The sequence below is a fragment of the Mustelus asterias genome, chromosome 20, assembly GCF_964213995.1.
Source record: "Mustelus asterias chromosome 20, sMusAst1.hap1.1, whole genome shotgun sequence".
Classification (NCBI taxonomy): domain Eukaryota; kingdom Metazoa; phylum Chordata; class Chondrichthyes; order Carcharhiniformes; family Triakidae; genus Mustelus; species Mustelus asterias.
In genome coordinates, this window is record NC_135820.1 from 3,763,781 (window position 1) to 3,786,999 (window position 23,219).

The 23,219-nt window shown below is 46.6% G+C and overlaps 1 protein-coding gene across 2 annotated transcripts in view; it reads right to left on the minus strand.

Annotated features, from left to right (window-relative positions):
• Window positions 1–225: 225 nt before the first annotated feature.
• Window positions 226–23,219, minus strand: part of LOC144508208 (nectin-1-like) — a 32,714-nt gene continuing 9,720 nt past the window's right edge. The window contains exons 2-10 of one of the 2 annotated variants that reach the window (XM_078236023.1): window positions 18,565–18,903; window positions 14,859–15,152; window positions 13,710–13,812; window positions 11,773–11,936; window positions 9,469–9,582; window positions 5,749–5,795; window positions 4,441–4,470; window positions 4,301–4,344; window positions 2,216–3,092 (exon numbers count right to left, since the gene is read on the minus strand). In XM_078236023.1, the coding sequence (XP_078092149.1) occupies window positions 3,089–3,092; window positions 4,301–4,344; window positions 4,441–4,470; window positions 5,749–5,795; window positions 9,469–9,582; window positions 11,773–11,936; window positions 13,710–13,812; window positions 14,859–15,152; window positions 18,565–18,903 (1,139 nt within the window). In that variant the 3' untranslated portion in view covers window positions 2,216–3,088. Of the gene's footprint in view, window positions 3,093–4,300; window positions 4,345–4,440; window positions 4,471–5,748; window positions 5,796–9,468; window positions 9,583–11,772; window positions 11,937–13,709; window positions 13,813–14,858; window positions 15,153–18,564; window positions 18,904–23,219 lie in introns of both variants that reach the window. The other variant, XM_078236024.1, reaches the window with a different exon arrangement.

Genomic DNA, 23,219 nt, shown 5'->3' on the forward strand with positions numbered 1-23,219 from the left:
GTACCCAAACAGGCGCCGGAGTGTGGCAACTTCACTACAGTGTTAATGTAAGTCTACTTGTGACATTGTTACGAGGCGGAGGTTTTCCCCCTTTTGAGACATAACGCAGAATCCCCCAAAGAGGAAAACCTCATCTCGTAATCTGTTAAAAATGTGTGGGAAGGTGTGAACTGTTCTTCGGTAACGTTTAGCGGTTAACGAACAGAAATACCTGACACTCACTTTAAAAAGAACACTTCACAATTTATTCATTTAACGAACAGGGAACTTTAACGAAACAAATAACAGACCGAATAAAGTAAGATTCTATTGGAATGCTGTCCAAATAAGTACATTATCTATTCATTAACCCCCAAAAAAATACAATTCAGTCATTCTGAAAAAATATACAACCAGGTTTTGTGCCTTTCGGAACCTTCTGGAGTTTTTCGGTTGATTTCTCGATGTGTAAGTTCTTTTTGATTTGATATCTTTCACTGGTTAAATAGTGCCTTCTCTTAAGAGATATATAAAGCTGGCAGGATAGGGAGCTGCTCTCTCCCTATCGAGACTGGAGAGGTGGCAGTTCGATCTCCTTTTTTGCCCCTTGCACTCTCTCTTATCCCTGTGATGACCTATCAATTTTCCGACAGGAGGATTGGTCAAATTTTGTCAACTTCAAATTCAAATGTTATCGATTCTTGGTATCTGAGTGTCTGCTTTAAATTGAGAGGCTGAATTCAAAAACGTTCAAATGCCTGAAGCCTGTTACCAAGGCAACTCTCTTGCCAGGCCCTCGATACAAATGTTTCAGTCTGGGACCCCATATGCACCTTCATTTTAAACCTCCAAGCACTGAAGCAACACCAGTTTTTAAAGGGACCACTTATTGTTTTTTCCCTCTATCATTTTCACATTCTTTACATGTTTACAAACTCCACAAAACACTCATAATAAATATCATGTTGCTCTATCTGGGATCTTGCTGTGCTCAGTGTTGTTGCTCTGTTATCCACAGTTCTGAGTAAGAGTTTAACAACACCAGGTTAAAGTCCAACAGGTTTATTTGGTAGCAAATGCCATTAGTTTTCGGAGCGCTGCTCCTTCGTCAGATGGAGTGGAAATCTGCTCTCAAACAGGGCACAGAGACAACCAGACTGATTCCTGGGAAGGCACGATTGGTGTATGAGGAGAGATTAGGTTGGTTAAGATTGTATTCACTGCAGTTCAAAAGGATGAGGGGAGATCTCTTAGAAACCTATAAAATTCCAACAGGACTAGTCAGGGTAGATCCAGGAAGGATGTTCCCGATGGTGGGGTGTGCAGAACCAGAGCTCACAGCCTAAAGATAAGGGGTAAACCGTTTAGGACAGAGATGAGGAGAAATGTCTTCACCCAGAGAGTGGTCAGCCTGTGGAATTCACTCCCACAGAAAGCAGTTGAGGCCAAAACATTGTGGAGAGAATTTATCCGGTCCGCCCGCCCTGGGGATCGGAGCGGGAGAGGGGTGGATCATGGAAAGGTCCGTTGACCTTGGGTGGAATTTTCTGGTTTCTGGGAGAGCGCGGCCGGAAAATCCCGCTCACTATGTTTTCAAGAAGCAGTTCAATATCGCTCTTGGGCAGAAGGGGATGAAAGGATTTGTGGGGGAGTTGGGATCAAGCTTTTGGGGCGAATTCTACCATCCTACCCGGCAGGGGAATCGGAGCGGGTGACGGGCTGACCACGGAAGCCGCTGATCTCGGGTGGGATTTTACAGTTTCTGGACGAGGGAGACTGCAAAATCCTGCCCAGTGATTTGGATGATCATAAAATCACAGAATCCATACAGTGCAGAAGGAGGCCATTCGGCCCATCGAGTCTGCACTGACCATAATCCCACCCAGGCCCTATCCCCGTAACGCCACATATTTACCCTTCTCATCCCCTGACACTCAGGGTCAAATTAGTTTGGCCATTCAACCTAACCTGCATGTCTGGACTGCGGGAAGAAACGGGAGCACCCCCAGGAAACCCACGCAGACATGGGGAGAATGTGCTAACACCGCACAGTCAGTGACCCGAGGCTGGAATTAAACTCGGTGCCCTGGCGCTGTGAGGCAGCAGTGCGAACCATTGTGCCACCGTGCCGCCAGTTATGATCAGAAGGAATGACAGAGCAGCCTCGAAGGGCTATTCCTGCTCCTCTTTTTAACGTTAGAAATACTTAATTGGCGGCTCAAAAAGATGTCAATATAAATGACACGAGTGAGTTATTTATTGAGATGATACACCACTGCAGTTATTGCAACAATAAAATAAGACCATTTCACCGGGAATCATCGGTTTTAATGTCGGGACCCCTCGTAGTCACACAAGAGTGGCACACCTTTCTGAGAATACGGGAATAGGTCTTCAGAGAACAAGGTGCCCATTGGGAAACTCCCATCGGATACATGGGGGGCATTGTCCACCAGCCCGAAACTATTATGACCTGACTAAAATAACATTGCAAAACCATGGACAGGAGATGAATGGGGGTTGGGGATACAAGGCAACATGGCCATTTCTGCCTCCTCCAAATCAGCTCAGGAGAAAATGTCATTGTGAAGATTAAACTAAACAGTGCAGCAATCAGGATCAGTTATACTGCTGCAGGAACAATACAGTGCTGCTGTATACAGACAGAACAGCTCCGATAATAGTAAAACAAACTGCTACAATCCATAGTGAGGAAGAAGCCATACTGGACTCGAAAGGTGAACTGTTTCTCTCTCCACCAATGCTACCAGACCTGCTGAGTGTACCCAGCACTTCCAGTTTTAAATACTACACATGAAATCTCAGTGGACTCTGACTGGAAAATGTGGGTAATAAAAACAGGGACATTCAGTTGCAAGTATTAGAGCGATCCCATGAGACAGCCGTCAATCAGGATTATCAGCGCAGAGATTTACAGCAACACTCAGTAATCAAAGCTTGAGGTGTGATAATTGTCCCTGATGCCCGTGTTGTAGCATTGCACCTTCAGGCGACTTTATACAATAATATTGATGGGCTGGAACCAAGAGGAGAATGGATCACCGTCCTGGTGTGGGTGAGGGGTGTTTGTTCTTGTATTGCGATCACCTTAGCTGAAAAATAAATAAATGTTAGATGTCTGGGATCAATATTTATAAAGTAAAAGGAAGAGTCGAATATTTATTGATAATGGAAAGCCTCAGGAGGAAGAGAATGTGAGCGAGGCAGAGTTATAGAGACGAAGAGACAGGCAGACATCTGACTGACTGACATTCATATTGACACAGTAAGAGTTTTAACAACACCAGGTTCAAGTCCAACAGCTTTATTTGGTAGCAAATGCCATGAGCTTTCGGAGCCCTGCTCCTTCGCGAGATGGAGATATCCACTCAATCTGACGAAGGAGCAGGGCTCCGAAAGCTAATGGCATTTGCTACCAAATAAACCTGTTGGACTTTAACCTGGTGTTGTTAAAACTCTTATTGTGTTCATCCCAGTCCAACACCGGCATCTCCACATCATTCATATTGACAGGCAGACTGGCAGTCAGAATGGCAGACTGACTGGTATCCTCATCGACTGGTTGGCCTACAGATAGACGAGAATTGTAGAATCATAGAACCATACAGTGCAGAATGAGGCCATTTGGTCCATCGAGTCTGCACTGACCACAATCCCATCCAAGCCCTATCCCCATAACCCCATGCAATTAACCTAGCTAGCCCCCTGACACTAAGAGGCACTTTAGCATCGCCAATCAACCTAAGCCACACATCTCTGGATTGTGGGAGGAAACCAGAACACCCAGAGGAAACCCACGCAGACATGGGGAGAACATGCAAACTCCATACAGACAGTGACCCAAGCCCGGGAATTGATCCCGGGTCCCTATAGCTGTGAGACAGCAGTGCTCACCACTGTGCCACCGTGCCGCCCACAGTCAGATAGTGAGACTGACAGACAGGCTGATACATTTACAGCCTGACAGACTGACAGTCAGTTTTACTGACAGAGACTTGGACAATAAGACCGCCAGACAGGCAGACTGACTGACAGACTGATACACTGACAGATAGACAGACTGACAGAGAAGCAGACAATCTGACAAACAGCCAGACAGGGAGGCTGACAGACAGGGTAATTGACAGACTGATTGACTGACTGACTGTGTCACAGACAAACAGAAGGTCAGACTGATGGACAGACTGTTAGACCGACAGACAGACAGCGAGACAGCGAGATAGGTGCAGAGACGGAAAGAAAACAAATATATGCCTGATGAGGGGGGATTGGCTGATAATTGATATAGAATGAGGTGTACCTGTGTAATTCACTGTACAGCGATTGTTCTCCGACATTCAGACCCTGTGGGGAGGAGTCACACATGCAATTTTTAGTAAATCAATAATGTTGATTCAATGAAATAAAGTTTCACTCGAAATGTGTGTGTGTTCCGCTTACCATGTATGTTCCAGGCAGCTCAAGTGAATCCTGGAACAGAAATTGGACATGGTTCAAGGTGGGAACATTCAGAAGTTGTCTTGGACAGAAAGGGAAAGACAAGGTGATGGCCTCGTGGTTATATCGCTCGATTATTAATCCAGAAACTCAGCGAATGTTCTGGGGTCCCGGTTCGAATCCCGCAACGGCAGATGGTGCAATTTGAATTCAATAAAAAAGTTCTGGAATTAAGAATCTACTGATGACCATGAAGTCATTGCCGATTGTTGGAAAAACCCATCTGGTTCACTAATGTCCTTCAGGGAAGGAAATCTGATGTCCTTACCTGGTCTGGCCTACATGTGACTCCAGAGCCACAGCAATGTGGTTGACTCTCAACTGCCCTCGGGCAACTAGGAATGGGCAATAAATGTTGGCCAGCCAGCGACGCTCATGTCCCACGAATGAGTAAACAAAAAGGCACAAGGTGTAGATGTAAGCGGGGGAGAGAGGGGGAACCAACAGAGAGATCACAGCTTCAATCCTTCTCTGGGTGGCAATTAGTAAATGGGAATAATTCATAGACATGAAGTCATGCTGTTCTGAAGTATGTTCCGCAGTCCATTAGCCTGGGATCTTTGATAGAGCTCCCCAATTAGCTTCACTGCCCTGCTATTTCTATATAACCTTGCTCACTCTTCCTTCTGAACTGTTGGTCACATCCATGGTTCTTCACAGCAGCGAAAGAGGCCCTTTGGTCCATCGTGTCTGTGCCAGTCATCAAGCAACTATCTATCCCCATCCCATTTTGGACTGCAGCCATCAAGCATCAATCAATTCTCGTGACACGTGACAGCACTTGGTCCATAGGCTTGTATACTCTGGCATTTCTAGTGCTCATCTCAATGCTTCTTATTTCTCCAATCGCCTTCTCAAATTTAGTCATGAATTTGATTCCACCACCTTTCCAGCTAACCCTTCCAGCTCTAAACAATGTGACACACAAAATATATTCCCTTGGAATCTGTTACAAATGATCTTAAATCTGTACAAACCTGGTGACAGTCGGCGAAGCGCTTTGCCCTTCTCCGATTCAAGACTGATGGATCAATATTTTTTGGTGAAATGATATCCCAGAGATATTCGAGAGAATCTTTGCAGATCTCCACATCACTAACTTGACGAACATTGTCACCAAGGCGTGAACCAGATCATATTAAACCCGAACACCGATTTCTATCTACTGGGTGCAACATGGTTCATAGTCGCAATCCTGCGGCTGAAATGTTTGGTAGGGAGCTGAAATGATGAAACTGATCATTCAATTACCTGCTCCATTCTCTGCCTTTGAAATGAACTGTTGACGTAGGTTTCTGCTGAATGAATGAAATGGGAGATTTGTATCATTACACATTCGAGTTTGCTGTTCTCCCTGCTGAAGGTCAGGCAGACACTGGTGTAAACCAGCTTCCCAATTCTAACGGAGGGCGGCATGGTAGCACAGTGGTTAGCACTGCTGCTTCACAGCTCCAGGGTCCCGGGTTCGATTCCCGGCTCGGGTCACTGTCTGTGTGGAGTTTGCACATTCTCCTCGTGTCTGCGTGGGTTTCCTCCGGGTGCTCCGGTTTCCTCCCACAGTCCAAAGATGTGCGGGTTAGGTTGATTGGCCAGGTTAAAAATTGCCCCTTAGAGTCCTAAGATGCGTAAGTGAGAGGGATTAGCGGGTAAATATGTGGGGGTAGGGCCTGGGTGGGATTGTGGTCGGTGCAGATTCGATGGGCCGGATGGCCTCCTTCTTCACTGTAGGGTTTTTATGATTCTATGTTTCTATGAAAAGCCAGATACGGCAGAAACGAGAAATCTGAAATTAATAAACTGAAAATGCGAGGAATTCCCAACAGACCAGGCAGCTGAGATGGAGAGAGAAACAGAGTAAATGTTTCAGGCGATATTGCTTTCACCAGAACTGAGGGACGTGTAGAGAGCAGATGCAACAACCTTAAAGCGATTTGAGATATTACAGGATAAAAGGGATGGTGGTGAAAGGTAAAAGTGGGAGACGTAAATTCACATAAGATGAGTGGCACGGTGGCACAGTGGTTAGCACTGCTGTTTCACAGCACCAGGGACCTGGGTTTGATGCCCGGCTTGGGTCACTGTCTGTGTGCAGTTTGCACCTTCTCCCCATGCCTGCATAAGTTTCCTCCAGGTCCTCTGGTTTCATCCCACACTCCAAAGATGTGCGCGTTAGGTGGATTGGCCATGCTTAATTATCCCTTAGTGTCAGGGGTGCTGGCTAGGGTAAATGCATGGGGGTAAGGGGATAGACCCTGGGTGGGATTGTGGCCGGTGCAGACCCGATGGTCCGAATGGCCTCCATCTGCACTGTAGGATTCTAAAATTGGGGAGAATGTTGGAATGTAACCGATGATAACATTGGATCTGTTGTTGTGTGACGAATGGTAACAAGATGTAAGGATCAGTTGACCCAATAAAGTAGGTAACCAATGATAAAATGATGTGGTGGTTAGCTGATCAGCTGACTCAGTATAAATAAGAACCTGTTGGGAATTGTTAAATTGCTTGGAATGGCCCAGGGTGAGGCCTCAAGCGTTGGAGTAATGAAGTTTTGTTATTGAATATTTTTCTTTGATTTATCTGTTGGACTAAGTTTTGGTTCATTTCATTGTCTCTATCTCAAGAGTAACCTCTGCTGGATGAACATAGAGGAGGTGTGAATGGCAACAACAGGAAGTGGAATGTCCAAGCAACTGAATCTGCGGTTATGATCTGAAAGCGTTATCTTCCAAATAGAGTCTGGAAGGTTGGAGAGGGTCTAACAGAAAGATATCTGTGTTGCTTATCACCTGATTTGCATTGGACTTTACTGCAACACTTGCAGCAGATTGAGGGCAGAGAGATCAGTGTGGCAGTGGGAGTGGGGGCATGGGGAGGGATTCAAATGACAGGTGACCGGAAATTCTGGAGCACTGATGAGGAAGTGAGGCACAAAGTCACCGTCAATGTGCCTCCAATTGCCCAGTTAAAGGAGACCACAAAATAATATGATAAATTGAAAGGAGTACAAGTCAGTCGATTTCTCGCCTGAAGGAGCATTCCTCGGCATGGCGAAAGGGAAGAGGTAACAAGGCGAGAGTTACATCTTCCCCTGCACTGGAAGGTGAGGGGGGAAGGGGAGGGGTAGTTGATCACCATGGATTAATGAGCTGTGTGTGGGGATCCGTCCCCTCAGGATGCGTGAAGGGAAGGGGAGGGGGAGATGAGCCAGGCGGGTGGCATCACGCTGGCGGTGGTGGAAATGGTAGACAGTGATGTGTTGAATGGTCTGTGGGATAGAAGGTGAGGGCAAGCCCGGCCACATCAGAGGCTTCGCGGGGGAGGCAGGGAGGGAGGAGGAAGGGGGAACAGTGAGAGTGAAGAGGCAGGCAGAGGGAAGGGCCCTGGTCACCCTGGTGGGGAATGGTGGGGGGTCCTCAGATGTGGGAAAAGGAAGACATACATACCAGAGGCAGCGAATGGAAGAAAACATCACACCAATAGAAGCAATAGAGGGAATCTCGGAGGAGGGGATAGATGCATTCTAGCAAGTGGGCGGGAGGAAATGTACACGACATAGTTTGCAATTGGTGGACAATGGGGAACCTGTGGATGTGGTGTATCTGGATTTCCAGAAGGCATTTGACAAGATGCCGCATGAAAGATTGCTTCATGGGATAAATGTGCCGTGTTTTGCGTAATGTATTAGCATAGATAGAGGATTGGTTAACTAACAGAAAGCATAGAGTGGGGATAAATGGGTGTTTTTCTGGGTGGTGATCAGTGGCTAGTGATGTGCCTCAGGGAACAGTGTTGGGACCACAATGGTTTACAATTCGCATCAATGATTTGGAGTTGGGGACCAAAAGTAGTGTGTCAAAGTTCACAGATGACACTAAGATGAGTGGCAGAGCAAAGTGTGCAGAGGACGCTGAAAGTCTGCAAAGGGATATAGATAATCTAAGTGAGTGGGCAAGGGTCTGGCAGATGGAGTACAATGTTGGTAAATGTGAGGTCATCCATTTTGGTAGGAATAACAGTAAAATGAATGATTATTTAAATGGTAAAACATTGCAGCATGCTGCCGTGCAGAGGGATCTGGGTGTCCTTGTGCAAGAATCACAAAAAGTTGGTTTGCACGTGCAGAAGGTAATTAAGAAGGCAAATGGAATTTTGTCCTTCATTGCTGGAGAGATGTTATGTTGCAGCTGTATAAGGTGCTGGTGAGGCCACAACTGGAGTACTGTGTACAGTTCTGGCCTCCTTACTTGAGAAAGGATATACAGGTACTGGAGGGGGTGCAGAGGAGATTCACTACGTTGATTCCAGAGTTGGCAGGTTTGGCTTATGAGGAGAGACTGAGTAAAATGGGACTATACTCATTGGAATTCTGAAGAATGAGGGGAGATCTTATCGAAACATGTATGATTATGAAGGGAATAGATATGATAGAAGTAGGGAGGTTGTTTCCGCTGACAGGTGAAACTAGAACTCGGGGGCAAGGCCTCAAAATAAGGGGGAGCTGATTTAGGACTGAGTTGAGAAGGAACCTCTTCGCTCAAAGGGTTGTGAAGCTGTGGAATTCCCTGCCCAGTGAAGCAGTTGAGGCTACTTCATTGGATGTTTTTAAGGCAAGGATAGATAAATTATTGAACAGTAAAGGAATTAAGGGAGCGGGTTGTACGTGGAGCTGAATCCACGAAAAGATCAGCCATGATCTTATTGAATGGTGGAGCAGACTCGAGGGGCCAGATGGCCAACTCCTGCTCCTCATTCTTATGTTCATATGGCAAATCCTTGGACAATAGACAATCCTCAGGGATAGAAATAATGAGAAAAAGCAAGTGATTGGGAGAAAGTTGAGATCAGAATGGACAGTAACCTCAGAAGGTTGGAAGATGATATGTTGGAAGTATTGAATACCTGTGCCCAGGTGAGATACCTGGTGCTGTGCAGGTATCTAACTTCACCTTTCATTCTCTGAGAACTTACCTGCTGCTTTGCGTTTTCTCCTGATGAGGAAGACGATGAGAATCGTGGCAAGAACAACCAGCAACAACACTCCCACTGCCACACTGAGGATGATGGTTTTCCCAATGGCGTGACCTGTGGATGGAGCACAAGGCGAACATAGGAAGTAATTAACACAATGGAGATAATGAATAAATCCCTGCTGTGTTTCATGTCAATCTCCTTGCTTCTGTTGTCTGGGTTTTTGCCCAGTGAGGGAACACACCTCGTTTCCTGGATTGGGCACCCTGGCAGTGACAGGCTGTGCTCCCTGGCACTGCCCAAGGGGCAAACTTCCCATGGCCAGGGGGGAACCTTGGCACTGCACACCAGGCATGGGGAAGCGTCAAGGGGGTGTGGGGTCCCGCTGCCACTTTACCATTAGGAGCAGTGGGGGCAGGAGGAAGAGAGAGAGAGAGAGACAGCTAATTTTCTTTAAGACTCCCAAGCAGCCTGATTGATTCTCTCTATGTTCCTAGCCCTGCCCACTCACATGATTGTCCTTGTCAATCAAGCTAATCAAACCCCACTCTGAAAAACCCCTGGGGAAAGCCCTAAAGTAATCAAACTACATGAACCCAAATTAACTCCAGCAATTAGGATTGATTCTTTAGCATTAACATGTGGTTATAGGCAGAGCGGCACTGGGTAACTTGGACCGACTGCTTAAAAAATCCCTGCACAGGACATATGAAACAAATACTCTCCTTAAAGGCACAGTATCGTCACACTGGATATTGATGCTGTGATCGATCACCAATTCCACTGTCAGTGGAGAATACAATAACCAGGATGATTCAAAACAAACTGAAAGGACGTTGACGGCCCCAACACTGTGTCTCATAATTAAATGTTGTAATATCTAACAATTCAAATTGTATCCACAAAGTAACTTATCTGATTTAAAATGTGCTCAAATTGTCACCTAATTAATGGAATTATTAGAACTGAGGAAGATGTTTTTTTGATGGAATGTTGTCAGTGAACCAAAGATAGGTGTGGGTTCAAATCCCCAAGCCCCACCAGCCAGAACATCACCATAGAATCCCGATAGTACAGAAGGAGGCCATTTGACCCATCAAGTCTGTACCGACCATATCCCAACCAGGCCCTATTCCCATAAACCCACACATTTACCCTGCTAATCCTCCTGACACTAGGGTCAATTTAGCATGACCAATCCACCAAACCCGCACATTTTTGGACCGTGGGGGGAACCGGAGCACCCGGAGGAAACCCACACAGACATGTTAATGACATTTTCACACACGTTATTATTTTATTGATTAGGGAATTAATGTGGTTCAATTATTACTGTCAATATCCTGGCGGGTTGCCATTGACCAGAAACTGAACTGGACGAGCCATATAAATGCTATGACCACAAGATCAGGTCAAATCTTGGGAATTCTGCGGTGAGTAACTCACCTCCTGACTCCCCAAAACCTGTTCACCCTCTACAAAGCACAAATCAGGAGTGTAATGGAATACTCTCCACTTGCCTGGATGGGTGCAGCTCCAACAACACTCAAGACACCACCCAGGACAAAGCAGCCCCGCTTGCTCCCCCTTCCACAAAAATTCACTCCCTCCATCACCGACGCACAATGGCTGCCGTGTGAACCACCCACAAGATGCACTGCAGGAACTCACCAAGGCTCCTTAGGCAGCACCTTCCAACCCCATGACCGCTACCATCTAAAAAAACAAGAGCAACAGATACCTGGAAACCCCACCGCCTGGACGTTCCCCTCCAAGTCACCCACCATCCTGACTTGGAAATATATCGGCCGTTTCTTCATTGTGGTTGGGCCAAAATCCTGGAATTCCGTCCCTAACAGCACAGTGGGTGCACCTACACCTCAGGGACTGCAATGGGTTCAAGAAGGCAGCTCACCACCACCTTCTCAAGGGGCAATTAGAGATGGACTATAAATGCTGGTCCTAGCCAGCGACACTCACATCCCTGAAAGTAGAAACACAGTGTTCAGGTCAGCCAGGGGTCATCAGAGCAGAGAAAGCAACAGCTCCTCGAGAAGATTGGGGGTAAAGTTGGTGAAATGGTAGCTCTGGAAAGATGCCCGATGCTTTGAGTCTGTGAATCACTCATCATTGAAATAATAAATTACATTTATTATAGCGCCTCTCACAAGCTCCACCAGTCTCAAGTGAGCTCATTATTCCAATGACCTAATCTGATATTGGTTGCTGAATAACCTCTGTCACCAGTGCGTTCACGAACAAAATGAAAGGAGTCACTTTCTATTACAATTCATTAATAAATACCTTCAATGGAGCCTTTAAATATTATCTCAATTGTGCCATTTCCAGTCCCGATTGAGTTGGTCGCAAAACAGCTCACGTTTCCATTCATCCCGGTCTTTACGAATACTGATCTTTTGTTTGACGCCACTCCTTCTGGTTGATGCGCAATTAAATCACTCGGGAGGCTGGATTGTACCCGGGAAATAAAGGCTTTTATTAGTAACAAGAATGGAGCATACTGCTTAACAATACAATCCCAGACTAACGGGTCACCAGGCAGTGCAGTGACCTTTATACTCCTACAGGTAGGCGGAGCCAACCGGAGTATACCACAGAACAATACCAACAGGTAGAACACCCCAACCATAACCCCAACAGTGACAACAGTAACATATGTACAAGTACCCATAGTGCTAACCATCTATGGTTCAGTACCCATAGTGGTAACCATCTATGGTTCACCACACTGGTAACCTTGGAAAAGCCAACAACGCACATTGAAGAATTGCCTTGGTACTAAATCCAGGTGATTAATTTTAATTCTGGGCTCAACGGGGCAGCCAACCCATTCTGCACTCCTCCAGCTTGTACCTACCACTGGCTGGACAGGTGAGGGATGTCAGGAGGGGTGTATAATGGGGCATGAGTGATACAGATGGTATTAATGAGTTCAGGACAAATGTTCTGGGTTTAAATGGTGATGGAGTGATCAAGATCGGAAGCACTGAGATAGAGGAACAATCCATGTATGTTGTGTCAATGATAAACAAACCATCCTAATTGCTGTTTGTTAGGAGTTCTCCTGTGCTCCAGGCTTCTCTATAAAATCTGTTGTACATTAGCCCAATCCCACCCAGGCTGTTCTGCATGCTATACACTCTCCTGTACTGTGGACACCTTTACACTGATATTAAAGTCCAATATATTACTTTACCCCATTATCTCATTCATTAGTATTGCCTGCATGTTGATCTTACACATGATATCCTCCCCTTCTCCATCTATGCGGCATTTGTGTTTTTTTCCCGACGGAAGAAAGTGGAAGAGAGTATGTCTTGTGTGCATCGGGTCCTTGATTATGCTGGCTGCTTTTCCAAGGCAGCAGGAAATGTAGACTGAGTCAATGGATGGGAGGCTGGTTTGAGTGATGGGCTGGGCTTCATTCGTGAATCTTTGTAGTTTCTCACTGTCTTGGACAGAGCAGGAGCCATACCAAGCCGTGACACATCTGGGAAGGACGCTCTCAATGGTGCATCTGTAAATGTTAGTGAGAGCGATAGCAGACATGCCAAATTTCTTTTGCCTCTTGAGAAAGTACAGGTGTTGGTGGGCTTTCTTAACTGTAGCGTTGACTTGGAGGGACCCGGACAGATTATTGGCGATCTGGACACCTGGAAACTTCAAGCTCTCAACCATTTGCACTTCATCCCCCTTGATGTAGACAGGGGCACGTCCTCCACTATGCTTCCTGAAGTTGACGACTACATCGTTCATTGAAACATTTTGCTGGGCTGACAATGGCAGCTCAGATTTCTTGCATTTTTCCCTGAAGCCCAACTAATGAGGCTGAAGCTCCCAGTTGTGTTTATTTTATTGTTTAACCCAGTTGACGTTTCCGGAGCTGAAGGAGCAATCTGATGGTGATGAGTTGAGGAAATGACCTCGCTCTGCTCTGACAATCTATATCCACCTGGTCACGGGATCCAGATTCTTAATTCACGGTTTCTCATTGAAACATATATCCAGAACCAGCCAGTGAAGATTCAGCTCTGACTCCTGTGTGTGTCTAACACGTTTTCACCAATGTTGCCCTGAAAACAGCCACATGTGGAGAGAGGTTGCCGGGATAGACCATTTTTCCCAGTTTAATGCCGCGTCACAATTCTGGGCCATCCATTATCTCCACAGGATTGGAAATAAACACAACGAAATTCTCAATAGATTCAGCACATATTTACCTTCGCCAAGAATAGGTTCTTGCTGGAGGATTGGCTTTCGCGACACATTTGAGGCTGACACCACCGTTGACATTGTCGTGTGTTATGGTCACTTCTGGTGGATCTATGGGGGAAATTATTGTGTTCATGTGGTTAGTGCCTCCAGTACAGCAAAATAATCCAACTTTGTACTTTTGTCAAAGTGGCCACAGTAACAAGAAACAGTTATTAACTATGCAATGCCAAAATATTTTGAAGTGATTTTTTAAAAATCTTGCATGAACCATACGTGTTTGAATAACAAAGGAAATAGCACAGTTTACCATGTCCCCTGGAAAGTGTGACTTCCACAAACATTCACTCCCTCCACCACCGACACACAGTGGCAGCCATGTTTACCATCTACAAGATGCACTGTAGGAACTCACCAATCTTCCTTAGGCAGTACCTTCCAAACTCACGCCCGCTACCATTGAGAAGGACAAGGACAACAGATATTTGGGAACAACACCACCTGGAGGTCCCCTTCCGAGTTCCTCAACATCCTGACTTGGAAATATATCAGCCCTTCCTTCACTGCCGCTGAGTCAATCTCCTGGAATTCTCTCCCTAACATCATTGCGGGTGTATCTACACCACAGGGACTGCAGCGGCTCAAGAAGGCAGCTCACCACCACCTCCTCAAAGGGCAATTAGGGATGGGAAGAAAATGGTGAGTTAACCACAAATGAATTTTGAAAATAACTTGTTCAGATAATTAAAGTCTCTTGCCATAAAGTCCATTCTGCTCTGCAACAAACTGCTGCATTGATGGAGCAATTTCCACGTTGTAAAAAAAATCGACGAACCAAATTGGCCAAAGTTAAAATAACCTTGAATTTCCGAAAACAAGTGATTTAATAACTGTACATCCATCAGATAATTGCTTAAATCTGTGCTCTGGAACAATATGTTAATCTTTGACTTATTTAATATATTCAGTTGGCGCTTACAAATGGACGGGTGGTGAAATCAAACAAAACCACTCGTTCCAAACCTCCCAGAAACCCTGTCATTGCAGATACCCAGAAACACAATGAGACAAATTTAATCCTGTTCCAATTGAGCAAGAGTTTGCTATAGTGCGTCTATAATTGGATTGAAATATTTGTCTTTGTACAGGGGACTTACAGAGGATGGATAGTTCCATTGTGAACGGAATGGTGCTCTGTGATGCTGGGTGGGAGATAACACAAGTCACTTCTTGATCATCAGTGGAACGAGTGGGTACCATCTTGTACAGGCTGGTGACAGTTGTTGTTCCATTGGCGTTTTTATTCTGGGTTGTTGCATAGTTTCCACGGAGATTGGAAATCCACCTGATCCCGGCTGGAGGGTTCCCATTGGCTGAAACACATTTTGCCACAGGCACTTCTGAAAGGCCAGCTGTTGTAGGAATCGGTGTTGCTGAGTTGATGGGATTTACTTGGGGGAGATTAACAAGAAATAGATTCAATGTCAGTTTCAAACATGACAATATCTTGTGATTAATATAGAGCAGAAACATGAAACAGATGAATATTTCTATGATTTCTATGAAACAGATGAATATTTCTATGTCCCAAAGTGTCAAATAGCCCAATGGTATTGATTTGATTTGATTTGATTTATTATTGTCACATGTATTAATCTACAGTGAAAAGTATTGTTTCTTGCGTGCTATACAGACAAAGCATACTGTTCATAGAGAAGGAAACAACAGAGTGCAGAATGTAGTGTTACAGTCATAGCTGGGGTGTGGAGAAAAATCACCTTAATGCAAGGTAAGTCCATTCAAAAGTCTGACAGCAGCAGGGAAGAAGTTGTTCTGAGTCGGTTGGTATGTGACCTCAGACTTTTGTATCTTTTTCCCGACAGAAGAAGGTGGAAGAGAGAATGTCCGGTGTGCCTGGGGTCCTTAATTATTCTGGCTGCTCACAGTTCACAGTATTCCAGGTATGGTCTAATTAGTACCTTGCACAGTTTTCACAAGATTTCCCTATATTCATACTCCATTCCCTTTGAAATAAAGGCCAACATTCCATTTGTCTTCCCAATTGCCTGCTGATCTTGTGTGCTTTTTTTGTGATTTATGCACTCGGACTTACAGATCCCTCTGCACTGCAGCTTTCTGCTGTCTTTCTCCATTTAAATAATATTCAGCTCCTTTATTCTTCCTACCAAAGTGCATAACTTCACATTTTCCTAATTATAATCCATCAGTCAAGTATATTTTGCCCACTCACTTAACCTGGCGATATCCCTCCCTTAACTCTTTGGGGCAAATTTTACCATTCCGCCTGCCACACGAATCGGAGTGGGCGCGGGGCGGACCACGGAAAGGCCCATTGACCTGGAGTGCGATTTTACGGTTTCAGGATGAGAAAGGCCGTGAAATCACAGTGTCATCCTCACTATTTACTTTCCCACCTATTTATGTGTCATCTGCAAACTTGGCATTAGTCTGTTCACTTCTCTCATGAAGAAAGGAAAGGGTTAATGTTTTTTTGTACTCAATGTATTTTGTACCTAAAAGGTTGAACTTTGTACCTGGAATGTATCACAAACATAACCCTTCCTTATGGCTAGTCTCCCCTTTGTTTATATTGCTCCTGGTAGTAGTATAAGCCATTTGTTCATGGTTCCCTCGCTTGTTTATATCATTCTGATAAAACAGACAGTTAAATATAGATATTGGGTGGTAAGCCTTTCTTTCCCGTAGGCTTGTCTATGATTTAAACAAAGGAAGCAGCTACCAAATGGTAGAGTGTGAGAATGGCTGTTTGAAGGAGGACTCCCACTGGGACAGCTGCAATCATACACAGTCACTTCAAAGGAAAAGCTGCGGGAAGAGCAGCGGACCAGAGGTGACACCTTGACTACAACTACCAGGAGAATTGTGCTTTATGACCCAAGGATACCAGATAGTCTCTAACCATGATCCAGAGACTGTCAGAAGCTGTTAAAGGAACTATAATTTACGATCAAGGACTGTTAACTGGACTTTGCTTTATGGCTTGTATTGGGAACCCTGATGTATAATAATCCACGCTTCTTGTGTTCAGAGAGAACTTTGGCTTCCGCTTTCAAGGGGTCAGGTTCTCCCTCAAGCTTGTGAGAATAAAGCCTGACTGTATTTTGACTTATACCAGCCTCAAGAGGTATATTTACCGACTTCATCTCATCAAAGTCATTAATATTTATTGTCAATGACTGTGGCCCCAGCACTGACCCCAGCGACACTCCTCGAGTTACATTGCAAACTGCAGCTCTCCATAGTGGGAGATGGACATGATGAAATGTAATCATCTTGGTGTAATACTCACAACCTTCCTGTCAATGAATGCTTCATACATGACCACTGAGTAGAGAATAGTCAAGTATCGCATTAATGACCCTGTGCTAAAACTGAGCATGGGAGCTAAACTGACTTGGATTGAAGAATTGGAAATATGCAACACCTATAGTTGTTGATAACTGCAGAGGGGGGGGGGGGGGGGGTGGGGTCAAATTCACTTCAGTGTTAATAACCCAGGGTTCAGCCACATTGAACAGAATCCCTGCAGCGCAGAAGGAGGCCATTCGGCCCATCGAGTCTGTACCGAAACAATCTCACCCCAGGTCCTATCCCCTCAAATTTACCCTGCGAATCCCTCTAACCTACACATCCCAGGACAGATGGGCAATACGGCATGGCCAACCAACCTAACTCGCACACCTTTGGGCTGTGGGAAGAATCCGGAGCACCCGGAGGAAACCCATGCAGACATGGGGAGAACGTGCAGACTCTGCATAGACAGTGACCCAAGCCTGGAATCGAACTCAGGTTCCTGGAGCTGTGAGGCAGCAGTGCTAACCACTGTATCACCACTTACCTTCCCACTTATTTTTGTGTCATCTTCAAACCCAATACCAATACAGGGTTATTACGCATCACCACAGATAAACCTTCAATGTTCCAGGGGGAATACACACCTAAAGTCCTTATACTCACCATTTTCCTGTGTATTCTGCGGACTCACACATTTCTGTTGCAGAAAGTCAGTCCCAGTAATGGGAGAAGCTGAATCAATCTGTTTGAAATATCCCTCCCAACTTCTACCCACAACTGCTAATCAACCATGAACCAGATATCTCATGAATAATTCTCTGCCAAAACTATGACCTGGAATGTGATTGGATTCAAACATTAGAATGATGCAGCAATATATTGATGATGATTGCAGAGATATTAAGTTTTCACCCAGATGCATAATTAGGATGGCACGGTGGCACAGTGGTTAGCACTGCTGCCTCACGGCGCCAGGGACCTGGGTTCGATTCCAGCCTCGGGTCACTGTTTGTGTGGAGTTTGCACGTTCTCCCCGTGTCTGCATGGGTTTCCTGCAGGTTCTCCTGTTTCCTCCCACAGTCCAAAGATGTGCGGGTTAGGTTGATTGGCCAGGTTAAAATTGCCCCTGAGATGTGTTGGTTAGAGGGACTAGCGGGTAAATATGTGGGGGTAGGGCCTGGGTGGGATTGTGGTCGGTGCAGACTCGATGGGCCGAATGGCCTCCTTCTGCACTGTAGGGTTTCTATGATTTCTATGATTTCCAAAGATGTGCGGGTTAGGTGGATTGGCCATGCTAAATTGACCCTGAGTGTCAGGGGGGACTAGCTCCGGTAAATGTGTGGGGTTACAGGAATAGTGCCGCGTGGGATTGTGGTCAGTGCAGACTAGATGGGTCGAATGGCTTCCTTCTGCATTGTAGGGATTCCATGATTCTATGCACAATCCTATATACTGCCCCATTTCCCCCTCTCTGCAAGATTATTACACAACCCCACACATCAACAATGCTGCTGGGAAAATACGTACCTACAACTATTAAATTCACTGTTTTCCTTTGTACTTCTTCAACCGATGAAGTGAACTCACAGATATACATCCCCTCATCCTGCATTTGCAAAGACTTTAATAGAATTGATCCATCGAATCCCGAATTGTTTCTGAAAACGATCCGATTGGAATAGTGTGGATTCAGGATTTTGAACCCAACATTAGGGCTGTATAGTGCGATATTATTCTGCTCAGTATCCTTCATCCAGGAAAATAGCACGAATATTTCCTCCACTCTTGTTCCCCGGCACGGGAGCAGCACCTCCGCCCCAGCAAAAGCAGTGAGTGTCACACCTGAAACCTGGTCACTGGCAGCAACTGCAAGAACAACAAGCATTGAGGCCATTAGGAAAGACTCTGGGAACCGGGTTACTCTCAATCCGGATCAAACTCTCACTAAACCAGCAAATCCGAAACAGTTTAGAAAGTGCAGCCGCACATGGAATTACTCCAGCAGCATCCGTAAAAGGGACATTCTAAACCGTGGCGGTATCACTGACCAGAATTCTCTGGTCCGCTGCCAGCGGGAATGGAAAATTTGGTGCTCAGCCAAATCTCTGTCTACAGCATCGGGTCTGGAGGATCCCAGCCGCGGGCGAGGCCAGGGAAATACTGGCGTTGGGGAACAGTTTCTCCCGGGGATTCCTGCACAGATTCCTTTGAATCAAACACAAGAGCAGCCACACTGAGACAAGGCTCTGCCGGTAAAGTGGGCAACATTCTCTCAGTCTCTGGGCTACATTTCCAATACCTCCTCCTGCAGCAGAGAGCAGCGCAGTGAATAAGTAACAACTGATGGGGCATCGCTTCATTATCCAGCTCAATTAGAATTATAGAATCCCTACTGTGCAGAAGGAGGCCATTCAGCCGATCGAGTCTGCACCAATCACAATCCCACCCAGGCACTATCCCCATAACCCCACATATTTACCCCACTAATCCCTCCAACCTACACATCCTGGGATAATAAGGGTCAATTTAGTATTGCCCAATGCATCTAACCCACACATCTTTGGACTGTGGGACGAAACCAGAGCACCCGCAGGAAACCCACACAGACTTGGAGAGAACGTGCAAACTCCACAGAGACAGTGACCCGAGCTGGGAATCGAACCAGGTCCTGCACCCGAGAGGCAGCAGTGCTAACCACTGTGCCACCGTGCCACCCCTGAGGGATTCTATTTCCCCTTGAAATTCAACACAATCATATTGCTAGATCTTGCACCGTTAACATCCTGGGAGTCATTCCTGACCAGAAACTGAACTTAACCAGTCATTAAAATACATGGGCTACAAGAGGAGGTTAAAGGCTAGGAATTCTGGGTTGAGTAACTCTCCTCCTGACTCTTCCGAACCTGCCCTCTATCTACAAAGCACCAGTAAAGGGTGGAATGGAATTCTGTCCACTTGCCCTAATGAGTGTGGCTCCAACAACCCACAAGAAGCTCAACACTATCATGGACAAAACAGCTCGCTTGATAGGCATCCCATCCACAAACATCCACTCCCTCCACCACCAATGCTCAGTGGCAGCCGTGTGTACTATCTACAAGATGTGCTGCAGCAACTCACTGATGCTCCTTAGGCAGCACCTTGCAAACCCACGCCCGCTACCATCTAAAAGGACAAGGGCAGCAGATACCTGGAAAGACAAAGTTATTCCAACAAACCTCATCTGACAACTGCTTTCTTCCCCATTGCTGTTTGCTCAGAATGTTCAAAAATTGACACACAGCGGAGATAACCTCTTCCTCTTTATTCACACATTCTGCAACCTTGTTTCAGCTGGGAATCCAATTTCACAAGAGAGTTGGCGCCGAGGCATTGACAATAAGAGACAGGCTTGCAATTTGCTCTTCTTGCTATGTGTTGTGACTGGCACACAACTACAACATGTTAAACAATAAAGCTAAACAGAGTGACAGAAACAGAAAATGCTGGAACATCGATGACTGTATCAGTGGCGCTTCATGTTCTCGTCTTGATCAGGGAAAATATATCAACTTCTAGCCCTCTTCCATCTTCACAGGGTCCATCAGTGACGCTTTCTTTCCCTCCCTTGAACTCTATCTCCACGACTGGCGATAGACCATCTCCCAATGTCATAGAATCATAGAAACCCCACAGTACAGAAAGAGGCCATTTGGCCCATCCAGTCTGCACCGACCACAATCCCACCCAGGCCCTACCCCCATATCCACCCGCTAATCCTTCTAACCTACACATCTCAGGACACTAAGGGCAATTTTAGCATGGCCAATCAACTTAACCCGCACATCTTTGGACTGTGGGAGGAAACTGGAGCACCCGGAGGAAACCCACGCAGACACGTGGAGAATGTGCAAACTCCACACAGACAGTGACCCAAGCCGGGAATCGAACCCAGGTCCCTGGAGCTGTGAAGCAGCAGTGCTAACCACTGTGCTATCATGCCGCCCATTACATCCATTACAAGCCCACTGAATCAAACAACTACCTTGACTGTAAATCTTCACACCTACATCCCGTAAGGACTACATCCCATTCTCTCAAATCCTTCACCTCCATTGCATCTGTCCTGCTGATGCCACTTCTCAAAATAGCGCTGCCGGTATGTCTTCCTTCTTCTTCAATCGTGGATTTCCACCCACTGTGGTTGACAGGGGATGCAGAGGGTTACAGAGAGAGGGAGTGTTGCAGGTGCTGGAGGAGGTTCCAGAGATAGGGAGGGTTATAGGTGCTGGAGGAGGTTACAGAGATAGGGAGTGTTGTAGGTGCTGGAGGAGGTTACAGAGATAGGGAGTGTTGTAGGTGCTGGAGGAGGTTACAGAGATAGGGAGGGTTGGAGGGGCTGGAGGAGGTTACAGAGATAGGGAGGGTTGTAAGGGCTGGAGGAGGTTACAGAGATAGGGAGGGTTGTAGGGGCTGGAGGAGGTTACAGAGATAGGGAGGGTTGTAAGGGCTGGAGGAGGTTACAGAGATAGGGAGGGTTGTAGGGACTGGAGGAGGTTACAGAGATAGGGAGTGTTGTAGGTGCTGGAGGAGGTTACAGAGATAGGGAGGGTTGGAGGGGCTGGAGGAGGTTACAGAGATAGGGAGGGTTGTAGGGGCTGGAGGAGGTTACAGAGATAGGGAGGGATGTAGGGGATGGAGGAGCTTACAGAGATAGGGAGGGTTGTAGGGTTGGAGGAGGTTACAGAGATAGGGAGGGTTGTAAGGGCTGGAGGAGGTTACAGAGATAGGGAGGGTTGTAGGGGCTGGAGAAGGTTACAGAGATAGGGAGGGTTGTAAGGGCTGGAGGAGGTTACAGAGATAGGGAGGGTTGTAAGGGCTGGAGGAGGTTACAGAGATAGGGAGGGTTGTAAGGGCTGGAGGAGGTTACAGAGATAGGGAGGGTTGTAGGGGCTGGAGGAGGTTACAGCGATAGGGAGTGTTGCAGGTACTGGAGGAGAAACATAAATGTGGTGGTTGGAGGGGTTGGAGGAGTTTACAGAGATAGGGAGTTTTGTAGGGGCTGGAAGAGGTTACAGAGATAAGGAGAGTTGTCAGAGCTGGAAGGGGTTACAGAGCTAAAGAGTGGAGTAAGGGCTGGAGGGTTGTAGGGACTGGGAGAGGTAACAGAGATGGAGAGGGTTGTAGGGGCTGGGGGAGGTGAAAGAAATAGGGAGTGTTGTAGGTACTGGAGGAGGAAAACAGAAATGTGGTGGTTGTAGGGGCTGGAGGAGGTTACAGAGATAGGGAGGGTTGTCGGGGCTGGAGGAGGTTACAGCGATAGGGAGGAGTGTCAGGGCTGGAGGAGGTTACAGAGATAGGGAGTTTTGTAGGGGCTGGAGGAGGTTACAGAGATAAGGAGGGTTGTCAGGGCTGGAGGAGGTTACAGAGATAGGGAGGGTTGTAGGGGCTGGAGGAGGTTACAGAGATAGGGAGGGCTGTAGGGGCTGGAGGAGGTTACAGAGATAGGGAGGGTTGTAGGGGCTGGAGGAGGTTGCAGAGATAGGGAGGGTTGTCGGGGCTGGAGGAGGTTACAGCGATAGGGAGGAGTGTCAGGGCTGGAGGAGGTTACAGAGATAGGGAGTTTTGTAGGGGCTGGAGGAGGTTACAGAGATAAGGAGTGTAGTAAAGGCTGGAGGAGGTCACAGAGATAGGGAGGACTGCAGGGACTGGAGGAGGTTACAGATATAGGGAAGATTATAGGGGATGGAGAAGGTGACATAGATAGGGAGGGTTGTAGGGTTGCAGGAGGTTACAGAATTAGGGAGGGTTTTAGAGGCTGAGGAGGTTACAGAGATAGGGAGGGTTGTAGGGGCTGGTGGGCATGATGGAGGTGGAGAAGGTTGTAGAGGTGCATAACTCAACTATGTCTGACCCATCCCCCGGGACACTGCTCTCACCCCCTCCTCTTCCCTCCCAGAACCAGGATAGGGTCCCCCTTGTCCTCACTTTTCACCTCACCAGCCTCCGCATTCAAAGGACCATCCTCCGCCTCTTCCAGCCACTCCAGCACCGTGCCACTACTCAACATATCTCCCCTTCACCCCCGCCCCCTCTTCCCTCGCCCCTTTCCGCATTTTGCAGTGTCTGTTCCCTCCAGAATTGCCAGGTCCACTCCCCCCTCACTCATTTTCACGAAGCAGAGAGGTCTGGATCTGTGAGGA